Source organism: Pecten maximus, chromosome 17 (genome assembly GCF_902652985.1).
Source record: "Pecten maximus chromosome 17, xPecMax1.1, whole genome shotgun sequence".
Lineage (NCBI taxonomy): Eukaryota > Metazoa > Mollusca > Bivalvia > Pectinida > Pectinidae > Pecten > Pecten maximus.
Genome location: NC_047031.1, coordinates 30,720,558 through 30,734,729, shown reverse-complemented (window position 1 = coordinate 30,734,729; position 14,172 = coordinate 30,720,558). Strand labels below are relative to the sequence as shown.

General features: G+C 41.7%; 1 protein-coding gene across 1 annotated transcript in view; it reads right to left on the bottom strand.

Moving 5' to 3' along the window:
* Window positions 1-1,938, bottom strand: part of LOC117314936 (acetylcholinesterase-like) — a 171,455-nt gene extending 169,517 nt beyond the window's left edge. Inside the window, exon 1 of the mRNA XM_033869035.1 lies at window positions 88-1,938. Within this exon, the coding sequence (XP_033724926.1) occupies window positions 88-147 (60 nt within the window). The 5' untranslated portion in view covers window positions 148-1,938. The remainder of the gene's footprint in view (window positions 1-87) is intronic.
* Window positions 1,939-14,172: the final 12,234 nt, after the last annotated feature.

The following is a 14,172-nucleotide window of genomic DNA, read 5'->3' as shown; positions in this document are numbered from 1 at the left end:
TGTACACATACAACTGTAGGTTAGAGACAACATGGACAAAATAACAAAAATAAATTACTAGTTAAATAGAATTATAAAATTACTTACTGTTGGAACTGCAGTAACTCCGAATTCTCCTCCTTTCAATATTCGTGTGGTATTCCTCATGGGACGTGCAAGAAAACACTATTATTCAGTAACTTTTGGAACAAATGTTTCCAGGAAAATAGCTGAATACAAATTCCTTCCGATAGTAAAGTAATAATCCGAGTCGAATATCCGTTAATCCGGAGAGACCCACAGATAATATTAATCCGGGAATGTGCCGAGGAGACGATCCGTACTCCGTGTTGTTAATTAGACAGTACAAGTAGTACTACACCTTTATAAACACCTGGCTGTCACGGTTATCTAGACTCACAAATCTACTGTATATCTGCAGGGGTATCGAGATAAGAAGTCTTTCCGTGAAAACACGAGTTATCCCGAAGGCGGGTTAATAACAATTTATTTCCGGAAAAGCACGGAAACACCCAAATGTAGATGAGGATTTTTACCGGAGTTTTCCCGAAAACAGATTATGACAACAAGAGTTGAACCGAGGTAGATTATGATAGTTCTTACGGAAACAAACGAGTACTTCCCGAAGACAGATTATGACAACAATCGATGTACGGAGGTAGATTATGACAGTTCTTGCGGAAAAACACGAGTACTCCCGAAGACAGATTAGGACAACAATCGATGTACCGAGGTAGATTTTGATAGTTCTTCCGGGAAAAAATCAAGAGGTGTCCCGTAGACAAATTATGTCAATCCTTCCGGGAAAACACTACTTTGAAGACAAATTAGACTCAGCAGAGAACACCCACCGTAATGGTAGTCATAAATATCGTATAAAAATAAAAGATGTAATATTTATACATAAAATGTCATACCTGTATAAGTGTAACTGTTTATAGATTAGAAATGAAATGTCATTTCCGTATGATGTTTCTTCACTACTTTACAAATAATAAGTGACAAGCGGCAATATTTTGATATACGATTCCTCTAAATCTTTATTTATGTATAAACATTCCGCTGAATCAATTGGATATGTTTATATCATACGTTTATATTTTATAGCTGTACGTTGTGGAATCCCAGGTGAGAAATGCCTTTTATGTTTATTCGGTGAGAAGTCGTCAGCTGTTATAAGGGCTTTGTGCGATACAAAACTGGTAAATAATGTTCTCAGCGAATCTGAAATTTAATTAGATCCAATCTGAATCTCCAGCTAATAGAATCTGTACTAAACCGGTTTTACAGTCACAATCAAATTATCCTCTTTGTTCAAGTTTTGTTAACATATAGGCACAATGCCCACCGCCAGACATGGATACAATGTAGTTTACACTAATATGACCAAGCAATAACTAGCGCCCTCATATGCCTCCAACCTATTCACCTGTATTGTTAAATAATAAATTATGGTATTAAAAATACCTATCTTATAAATATATGTATTACACTTGCTTTACATTAGATTTCCCTCAGGTAAACATCAACGATTTCGTTTGTCTTTGATAACATACCAGGCACACCTGCGGAATCACAAACGCGCTTTTGCACATGTATATATCTACGTTTATATATGTAAGGCACGTGTGGCACTCAATACGTCACGTGATGCGAAGATGAATAAGAAATATCTATTTTTCAAGGACCGTTTTTTGTGGATTTTGACGGTAGCAGACAGACGCACTCCACCGGATACGGCAAACTAACTAGAAACCGGATACGGACCTTTCGTTACGGATCAAATCGGTAGACACTGATTTTCAGACAATGTGATATTATGTTGATATTGTGATACATTCATTTGTAGAATTCATAATCCCAAATATCTGAACAGCAATCATAACAGAACCGTAAAGGGCAAACACTTCACCTCAGAAATCAACAGTTTCCAAAACTATTTTTTTCAAGTTAAGTTCATTAATCCAGTGGTAGAGAATATCATTCGTGTAGATAATCCTTTCGTTAATTCGCTGATCTGTAGACGAACACATCCGGTAGCACGATAATCCGTATACTCCTTAGATATGAGTATAATATTTTAGAGACACGTTTATCCGCAGAAAATTCATTCACAAGCAAACACTGAAAATACTTTAGCTGACAAACTTCCAGTGAACTAATTAGAAAAAGAAATATTTTGATAATAAATCCGTATAAGGCTATATTTGTTGTAATGACGAAGTAACTTTTTGACGTATATACAATGTAATCCGGTAATGTTTTATAACTAATTCCCTAAACGGGAGTGGTCGAATTAATCATCCAACTTTTCCGAGAGGTGCGAGCCACGGACCAGTTAGCTGTAAGTCTGACAGCCACCGATACTGTGTGGGGACGTATGCTAATTTGTCGGTAATCAGCGCGCGCGATACCGACAAGCGCGTGCACCTGTTCGAGCTACATACACTCGGACGCTGGGCCTCACGGTCCATAGATCGAGTAGAGGAGGCCTCGAAGTACCAACCGACCACCTTATACAGACAAAGTCTAGTCATCTTGACGCAAAATAATTGATAAAATATATGTGCAATATCAAATTATCTGCTGAACCTCATACAAAAAAGTAACAATTCATTACTTGACCTTTCATTAATGATAATTAGAAAAGAAAAAAAAAAGAAAAATTATTTTTATGTTTCTAAAAATATGCACATATATTTTGTCGAAAGTACTTAACGGAATGAGATTTTTTGTTTTAATATGTTGCTATAGGGAGCTCCTTGTTATAATATGTGATTCACGGATTCTCGTACAGAGCTCGGGATTGTAAGTTGACAATGCTTTCGTGCACCAGGATAGGATGGTGTTCCCTGGGTATATATATAAACTAAAAGCTATCTGATATAGTAGTATATATGTATATACTTATCTGATCTACCGATATATATATATTATAGATAGAAAGCAGTCGCAACAATCATCCCTATTATCTTCCAATAACACAGTCACGGTCCGGAGGGCGCTTGATCTACAAGCATATCCGTGAGAGAGATCTGTACGGCGGGGGTTAGGGAGCAGTGAGTGGGGATGTAAAACTGTGTCGACCATATCTCTTTATTGATACATATCACTTCCGGAGTATACAAATTGTTCATTTGAAGTGGAAGGCATGCATGAGAAGTTCTATCGTAACACATGACAGTATATTTTATATTTCACATACAATGTCATATGATACTTCACGTACAAAGTCACATGATACTTCACGTACAACGTCACATGATACTTCACGTCCAACGTCACATGACACTTCACGTACAACGTCACATGATACTTAATGTACAACGTCACATGATATTTCACGTACAACGTCACATGATACTTCACGTACAACGTCACATGATACTTGATGTACAACGTCACATGATACTTGATGTACAACGTCACATGATACTAAATGTACAACGTCACTTGATACTTGATGTACAACGTCACATGATACTTTACGTACAACGTCACCTGATACTTCACGTACAACGTCACATGATACTAAATATACAACGTCACATGATACTTGATGTACAACGTCACATGATACTAAATGTACAACGTCACATGATACTTGATGTACAACGTCACCTGATACTTCACGTACAACGTCACCTGATACTTCACGTACAACGTCACCTGATACTTCACGTACAACGTCACCTGATCCTTCACGTACAACGTCACCTGATCCTTCACGTACAACGTCACATGATACTTCACGTACAGCGTCACATAGTACTCCACGTACAACGTCACATGATACTTAATGTACAACGTCACATGATACTTTACGTACGTCACATGATACTTAATATACAACGTCACATGATACTTCACGTACAACGTCACATGATACTTCACGTACAACCTCACATGATACTTCACGTACAACCTCACATGATACTTGATGTACAACGTCACATGATACTAAATGTACAACGTCACATGATACTTGATGTACAACGTCACATAGTACTCCACGTACAACGTCACATGATACTTAATGTACAACGTCACATGATACTAAATGTACAACGTCACATGATACTTCACGTACAACGTCACATGATACTTCACGTACAGCGTCACATAGTACTCCACGTACAACGTCACATGATACTTCACGTACAACGTCACATGATACTTCACGTACAACGTCACATGATACTTCACGTACAACGTCACATAGTACTCCACGTACAACGTCACATGATACTTAATGTACAACGTCACATGATACTTAATGTACAACGTCACATGATACCAAATGTACAACGTCACATGATCACTAATACATATGATATCTGAAATTGTCGCGGCGTTTTTATCTCGTCAAACATGGACTTTGCGTAGCGACATACTGTTGTAAGTGAGATCCGTGTGATTCAGTAATATCAATAAGTTAAACTTAATAAGATATTACATTGTATTTCCGTTGTATTTTATTTTCTCATTAAAGATATAAATTATCCACTTTTTCAACAAATTCGATATAGCAAAGATATCCTTTATTCCGTAATTCAGCGTGCTGACAAATGTACAAGACACCACCAGACGGATGTAATACTACCTTACCTCTCATCACATCACATTAACAGGGCAACAGTTAATTTCTCAACATTGTAACAGTAAACTTAGTTAATAGCGTATACAGCTTATAGCACGCATTTTGAAGACACGACGGAAACTTGTTAGAGACACTAAACTACTAGTACGCATGCGTAACGTACTATTACAACTTTGCACAGTCCATTTCTCAAACTGCAGAAAACGGCACGTGAAATGGTATATACAGCACGCGATACTGCTCTCTATAACTCTTACACGGGATGGCTTTCTTGAAAATAAGAAATAAAATGTCGAAATTAATTTAAAAAACTGAATGGAATGTTTTCAGATTGATCAGATCACGCGAGATTTGTTCGAGAGTACTATTGTAAGTATAGTGAGGCGGAAACTAGATATTGTTTAAACGAAAGCTAAAACTAAGAAAAACCTTAAAGGCATTGGTTACAGCACGCGATATGTTCTAACTTCTCTAAGAGACTGCACTTATCAGTAATGAAATATTGTTTAACTTATCGAATGCACCAAAGGAATTTCCGCGTCGATCACATCACACGAACGCACCCGACCGAAAGCCGCGCTCTGTGTACACAGTACCGGAGTGAAACACCGCCTAGTAATTACTTTTTTTTTTTAAACATTTTCTTTTATTTTTATAAAAATAAAGAAGATAAACGAAAAAGAATGAAGTTAATATATTCAGAATTTGAAACCCTAAAACCGGAATTTGAAACCTTGAAACCGGATTTTAAAAACTTGAGACCAATAGAAATGGCAAATATTAACATATAGACCAGATTGTTCTATGTAATTCAACGACCAGTACGACAAAAAAAAATAGAAAAATATTCTGACTGATCCGGTTTTCTACGGGATACACGATATTGGCAAGAGTTGGAGCCAGTCTGGTAGAGACACTTACAGTGTCTTGGTAACAGTGTCTTGGTATTTATTGCTCCGAGTATACGGGACATCGGGAAAAAAAACAGGTCTTCTTTCCTTCGTCTCACATTTCAGTAAATCGTATAGTGACAGCTGATGAGACTATACCAGGTGATGAGACAGAAACATGAGACGAGACAGTTGATGAGACGAGACAGCTGATGGGACCGAGACAGTTGATGGGACCGAGACAGTTCATGAGACCGAGACAGTTGATGGGACCGAGACAGTTCATGAGACCGAGACAGTTGATGGGACCGAGACAGTTGATGAGACCGAGACAGTTGATGTGACCGAGACAGTTGATGAGACCGAGACAATTGATGAGACCGAGACAGTTGATGGGACCGAGACAGTTGATGGGACCGAGACAGTTGATGAGACCGAGACAGTTGATGAGACCGAGACAGTTGATGGGACCGAGACAGTTGATGGGACCGAGACAGATGATGAGACAGAGACAGTTGATGAGACCGAGACAGTTGATGGGGCCGAGACAGTTGATGAGACCGAGACAGTTGATGAGACCGAGACAGTTGATGGGGCCGAGACAGTTGATGGGACCGAGACAGTTGATGGGACCGAGACAGTTGATGGGACCGAGACAGTTGATGGGGCCGAGACAGCTGATGGGACCGAGACAGTTGATGGGACCGAGACAGTTGATGGGACCGAGACAGTTGATGGGACCGAGACAGTTGATGAGACCGAGACAGTTGATGGGACCGAGACAGTTGATGGGACCGAGACAGTTGATGGGACCGAGACAGATGATGGGACCGAGACAGTTGATGGGACCGAGACAGTTGATGAGACCGAGACAGTTGATGGACCGAGACAGTTGATGGGACCGAGACAGTTGATGGGACCGAGACAGTTGATGAGACCGAGACAGTTGATGAGACCGAGACAGTTGATGAGACCGAGACAGTTGATGGGACAGAGACAGTTGATGAGACCGAGACAGTTGATGGGACCGAGACAGTTGATGAGACCGAGACAGTTGATGGGACCGAGACAGTTGATGAGACAGAAACATGAGACCGAGACAGTTGATGAGACCGAGACAGTTGATGGGACCGAGACAGTTGATGGGACCGAGACAGTTGATGGGACCGAGACAGTTGATGGGACCGAGACAGTTGATGGGACCGAGACAGTTGATGGGACCGAGACAGTTGATGGGACCGAGACAGTTGATGGGACCGAGACAGTTGATGAGACCGAGACAGTTGATGGGACCGAGACAGTTGATGGGACCGAGACAGTTGATGAGACCGAGACAGTTGATGGGACCGAGACAGTTGATGGGACCGAGACAGTTGATGGAGACCGAGACAGTTGATGGGACCGAGACAGTTGATGGGACCGAGACAGTTGATGGGACCGAGACAGTTGATGGGACCGAGACAGTTGATGGGACCGAGACAGTTGATGGGACCGAGACAGTTGATGGGACCGAGACAGTTGATGAGACCGAGACAGTTGATGGGACCGAGACAGTTGATGGAACCGAGACAGTTGATGGGACCGAGACAGTTGATGGGACCGAGACAGTTGATGAGACCGAGACAGTTGATGGGACCGAGACAGTTGATGGGACCGAGACAGTTGATGGGACCGAGACAGTTGATGGGACCGAGACAGTTGATGGACCGAGACAGTTGATGGGACCGAGACAGTTGATGAGACCGAGACAGTTGATGGGACCGAGACAGTTGATGGGACCGAGACAGTTGATGGACCGAGACAGTTGATGGGACCGAGACAGTTGATGAGACCGAGACAGTTGATGGGACCGAGACAGTTGATGGACCGAGACAGTTGATGAGACCGAGACAGTTGATGGGACCGAGACAGTTGATGGGACCGAGACAGTTGATGGGACCGAGACAGTTGATGGGACCGAGACAGTTGATGGACCGAGACAGTTGATGGGACCGAGACAGTTGATGGGACCGAGACAGTTATGAGACCGAGACAGTTGATGGGACCGAGACAGTTGATGAGACCGAGACAGTTGATGGGACCGAGACAGTTGATGGGACCGAGACAGTTGATGGGACCGAGACAGTTGATGAGACCGAGACAGTTGATGGGACCGAGACAGTTGATGGGACCGAGACAGTTGATGGGACCGAGACAGTTGATGGGACCGAGACAGTTGATGGGACCGAGACAGTTGATGAGACCGAGACAGTTGATGGGACCGAGACAGTTGATGGGACCGAGACAGTTGATGGGACCGAGACAGTTGATGAGACCGAGACAGTTGATGAGACCGAGACAGTTGATGGGACCGAGACAGTTGATGGGACCGAGACAGTTGATGAGACCGAGACAGTTGATGGAACCGAGACAGTTGATGAGACCGAGACAGTTGATGGGACAGAGACAGTTGTTGAGGCCGAGACAGTTGATGGGACCGAGACAGTTGATGAGACCGAGACAGTTGATGGGACCGAGACAGGTGATGGGACCGAGACAGTTGGTGGGACCGAGACAGTTGATCGGACCGAGACAGTTGATGAGACCGAGACAGTTGATGGGACCGAGAGAGTTGATGAGACCGAGACAGTTGATGGGACCGAAACAGTTGATGGGACCGAGACAGTTGATGGGACCGAGACAGTTGATGGGACAGAGACAGTTGTTGAGGCCGAGACAGTTGATGGGACCGAGAGAGTTGACGAGACCGAGACAGTTGATGGGACCGAGACAGTTGATGGGACCGAGACAGTTGATGGGACCGAGACAGTTGATGGGACCGAGACAGTTGATGGGACCGAGACAGTTGATGGGACCGAGACAGTTGATGAGACCGAGACAGTTGATGAGACCGAGACAGTTGATGGGACCGAGACAGTTGATGGGACCGAGACAGTTGATGGGACCGAGACAGTTGATGGGACCGAGACAGTTGATGGGACCGAGACAGTTGATGGGACCGAGACAGTTGATGAGACCGAGACAGTTGATGGGACCGAGACAGTTGATGGGACCGAGACAGTTGATGGGACCGAGACAGTTGATGGGACCGAGACAGTTGATGGGACCGAGACAGTTGATGGGACCGAGACAGTTGATGGGACCGAGACAGTTGATGAGACCGAGACAGTTGATGGGACCGAGACAGTTGATGGGACCGAGACAGTTGATGGGACCGAGACAGTTGATGGGACCGAGACAGTTGATGGGACCGAGACAGTTGATGGGACCGAGACAGTTGATGAGACCGAGACAGTTGATGGGACCGAGACAGTTGATGAGGCCGAGACAGTTGATGGGACCGAGACAGTTGATGAGACCGAGACAGTTGATGAGACCGAGACAGTTGATGAGACCGAGACAGGTGATGAGACCGACACAGTTGATGAGACCGACACAGTTGATGAGACCGAGACAGTTGATGGGACCGAGACAGTTGATGAGACCGAGACAGTTGATCAGACCGAGACAGTTGATCAGACCGAGACAGTTGATGAAACCGTGACAGTTGATGAAACCGAGACAGTTGATGAGACCGGGTATGTCGGAGTCCAGGATCATGGTATTTCAGAGAAGCTATCAAAATACTCAGGCTTCATAAATATTGAACTTCACGATTTATTTTGTATTTTTGTTCTGAATGAAATTGAATAACGATTGTTTATTGATTAGACGGTATCTCAAAATAGGCAGAGCTAGGAAAAGGTTCCCGAGGATTAAAACAGGGATAACATAATAATTCAATATACTATTTGGCCAACACTAGTGAGAAGAAAACCTGTCGATATAGTTGTAAGAGAGCCGCTCCATCAAGGTATCTCGGAGAAGCGGATTTGACAAGGTTTTCCCTTACATACCGTAAATTGATTGAATAAATGCGAAGTTAATTACGGTTCAAATTTTAGTAGCATCCCAGGTGCGCGTTGCTTTGGAAGACGTTCTGTTTGAACAAGGTTCCCCGTATGTTTACAACCCCTGGATGAGGGTTTATCTTGATTGCGTACCACAGGGGTGTTCTCATCGTATTAACGTCAGTAGATCCGAATCGTTGTGGAAATCTTAACCGGCGGGGAACTCCGGGGGAGGCGGAGTTATCGCCCGTCTTATCTACATGATAACGTCATGCAGGGATAACCTGAGCGGAACCTATCAGTAACGGTGATGATTAGCGCCCCTTACTCCCATCTACCTAGCTAGAAATCGTACGGATATGGTATCGTACGGGCAGAGGTGTGTTACATTGTATGTCTTATTAGACCCACCCCCCTAGCTGGGTAATCGGCATAAATTATAGAAAAAAAATCGATTACAAAATACTTGACAAAAATTTAGAGTATGTACCGTAATGTCGAAAATGAATTCGTTTTATTCTGAAACATTCATGTTATCCTAAGGTTTTCCTGTTATTAGTCCTCGGGTTAAGGGAGTGTTCTATCGGAGGGACAGAGGAGGGGGAAGGGGGAAGGGCTCAAATCTTCCCAGAATGACGATGAACGATACTGATACTCGGACGAGATCGAAAAAAAACAAAAAAAAAAATGATACAAACAAATAAACAACAACAGCAGCAAAAAACAACAACAACAACAAAACCGAATCAACGTGACCGTGATAAAAACAAACCCGCAATACTCCACTCGGCTAGAGAGAACTTATCGATTGAGTGTAAGGCTAGAAAGCCAGAGGTCCTTGGTTCGATCCCTAGCGGAGGCAGTAATTTAAAAATTAACCGTGCCAAAAAGAACGAAATACAATTACACAGTACTTTATGGATTATGTTCAAATGCTATTGGAACCTTTTTTTTCTGATCTCACATCGGATGAGCTCAGCTGGTCTGGTCTCTTGTCTCGATATAAAACGACCGACCTTGGGCCGGGAGCAGACGTGTGGCATCTATTGTAATGTTCAAAATTGTATATACGCCGCGTTGAACCTCGGTGCATAGTCTGTCTAAAATCCGATAAAAGAGCGGTAAAACATATCGGAAAGATCTGTTGACCCCCCAAAGGATTGTCTGAAGTCTTAGGACGTTTCACGCACTGTCTGTCGATTTCAAAGATTTAAAAAACATTTCATCAAAACTATTTTATTTTCAATATAATGTGATCATGCCATCATATCGATTCTACTGACCACAGTGTTTGGTGTATTAATCTCAGTTGATTCATTCCCTATCTCGGTAAAATTTACATCATTTCATCAATTTCTTTTCTTCGGCAATCTTTATCAGGCGGGTTATCGATTACTTTTGCCTTGTCTGTCAGACAGTGCCAAGATGGCGGACAGACTTTGACAGGCGATGATCAATGTCTTCTGAACGCTTGTCAATCAGTTTTTCCACACAATGTTATAAACATTTTGTGATCTAGACATCACCCACTTCCTATCAGAGCAATCTTATCCGGAGTTTATACCTCCGTGAAGACAAGATGTGCGGTATCGTCTTCTGCACCCGAGACATCGAACTTAGCAAACATAAACAACCAATATGTTCACGTCGTGTTGGTTTGACTTAATAAAACAACATGTGAATATGAAACAGCTAGTTAGCCCTGTCGTTATTTGGACTTAATCAGTTATGATAGAGGGAAGTAAAACACGTCAGTTTGTCTCTTTTTCTTTCTTTTTTTCTCTTCGGTTTTCATTTGTCCTTTTGTTTTGTTTTATATTTTGTTTTGTTTGTTTTTTGTTCTTTTGTTGTTGTTGTTTATTTCTACTTCCAATTGTTTTTTTTTTCTATTTCCTTATCTGTTTCATAAAGGTACCGAATCCTGACGGAAATGACCGAGATGTTACGATTTGAAACATTTAATTCATCACACTATCACCGAAGCATCATTATGTGATCGATTTTTCGTTACTAATCGAAACATTACAGACGAAAAAAAATAATGACGAGACAAGTGATGCAGTTGATTTATTGTTACACTTTAGGGATCACCAGTCATGCGTGAAATTAACGACTGACGGCCTTAAACATCACGTGATCTAAAAATTAAGGCAATCAGGAAACACCGTACCAGTCGTATCATGGAAAGCAACCAATACAGTTGAATGCATTACTGTGCATTTTGCATATAAAATAGTTGTATTCCTTCTCGTCGTTAAACAATTATATTTCAAGTGAGAATATGGAGGACGTTTGGTGTTGATACGCCAGGAGGAGGACTTAAAGCCACTGACTGATCCCGGCGGGGTTGAAGTGGGGGATGGTACTGTTACTGTCCTATTAACTCATTTTAATAAATTACTGGTGATGAATTAATTTGGAACAACATAAGGGACACTTATAGAGACATTTCATTGACTGTCGTGTCTAAGACGATGACATGTCTGACGGTTCATTATATCCGGCGAGTTATGGTACTAACTCGGAGCCTAGATATTTATATACATGTAGGTATATGATAGATTTAAGACTTTTTTGGCATAGCCGTATAATATTCTTTTGGCCCCGGATATTACGCGACAGGTGGTGTTATTGGTCAAGATGAAGTATGTGATTGGTCAATGTAGCGGTAAATGCGAAATGCAGATATGCAGTTAAAAACGATACAAAATTAAGATTGAATGCAAGCTAAATAAGTGGATATATACCTTTTCAAATGACAAATTAATAAAATTATATTCCTGATTCAAATGCAGTCTTATAATCACCAAAACTGATTCAAACAGATATAAGTTTGTTATCCGAGCTGAAACGCATTATTTCGTTAATGTATTCCAACAGCAGTTTTACATTATAACCACCAGCATTAAAACTTTGCCGTTTATCTTTTTTAAATATATTTTTTGTTGGCCCCGGATGTCGGATGTCGCAGGATGAAGGTACATTTGTATATGTGGAAATCAACTTAAAAGAATAGGACCCCGACAAGTTGACAACTCAGTTTGTTGATGTATTTCGTCATTACATCTGAAGGGAGTATTGATGTAGGTAAGATATACATCTATCTGACCAGGTTCTATTTGCGGTTGACCGATAACAAACGACAGAGGTGACATTTTATTAACGGTAAGGTCACCGAAACTGTTTCAGCTGGGCGCTTTGTTCATGCTTAATTTGTCATGGTCAAATTTCGTGCGGTCAATCAAGATCCGGCCGTCTGACGCTGAGATCGATACATCAGTCGGAGAGCCCTAATTACTACGGACACGCGTTAAAGACGGTCATTAACAATTGTAGGTGGACATTACGCCGGAAATACGAGGGATAATCACGTGACATTTTCCCGCCATTACTGCTGCCGCGCACGACTCCTACATATGAAGGAAACGTGACTGGCGATGATTATGTAGGCGCCCTTACGTCGTTTGTTGATATCTATACAACAAAGAATACCGATATGTACTCGAAATTGTACATTTACAACCCGCGTTACATATACATTTTACAGAGAGACCCTCGATAACGATATAAGGATATATACATATACAATGATAATAAGGAAAATGAGTCGGATGATTAGTGAAATCACGTGACGCACTCGGCTCTCACCGACAAAAAACAAGGAATGCCGACAGATACATCTCCCAGTGCCGTTTAGCGATAGTTTGAAGTTAATAAACATTGTCAATATTTCACAAGAAGTGCCATAATTTTGTAAACAGTCTTATTTCAAGTATCACTATGCTTTCTGGAAATCAAATGTATGAAGAATATTAATGAAGATTTGTCCCTTTAAGAATTACCAAGTTTTTTTTTGCTTTTTTTTATATTTTCTCTTTTCAATTTATAAATATATATATTTTTTGTAACACAATCTTTTTAGTACAGAAAATGAATCACGTGATGATTTCCTCAGAAGTATTCCTATCTTTGACATTAACCTTCTCTTAACTGGAAAATTTGATATGTCAAATCAGTACAGTAAAAATGTCTTTTATTGCGTCTAACTCGGCGTAATGACGAAATCTGAGGTTAATTAATTTTCGTCCTTTAGGGCAAAAAGGCGAAAATTACGGTTTGCTACTTTTCGTCTTTTCGATGTGCTAAGTCGAAAAACGAAGTGGCACAAATCAGTCACTGTAAAATATACATGCCATACCGGCCACGTAACCTCAGGTGAAGATCCGAGGTACTTGGTTCGACGCTCCATCCTCGTGTCGGTTGGGGTTCCTTGGGAAGTTGAGAAACCGTCCGGTCTGTTGGTTGTGACACTTTACCCTAATTGTTCTGGATGGCATACGACGGGCCACCCATATGTTGTTCAGTAAGGTAGTCATCAACTAGGAGACCCTGTCTCAAAGTGACTGGCTGTTCACGTGGCGATAATCCAAGCGAGCAAGAGGGCAGCCAAGCAAACAAAGTCTTACACCACCCCGTACTCCACTTTTGATTCTTCGTCAATTTGTTATATTAAAGCTACACTGTTGTCATGCTACCGTTTGCCTTAAAAACGGAGACAAATGATATGAGTAACCTGGCCTTGTTTTCGGATCTGTGCTGTACAGTGCAAGCATCAATTGCGATGTGTTTGTTGATCTGTCAATCAAATACTTTTTAAAACAACTTGTCGTATGCCGTTGTTTACCCGAACATTGGACTTCATAACGAGGCTGAAATGTTCCCGTTGACATGCTTGAAACGTGTTTGTGATTGGTCAATGTCTAGTTTTTGCATCCTAGATCCAAATACCAGT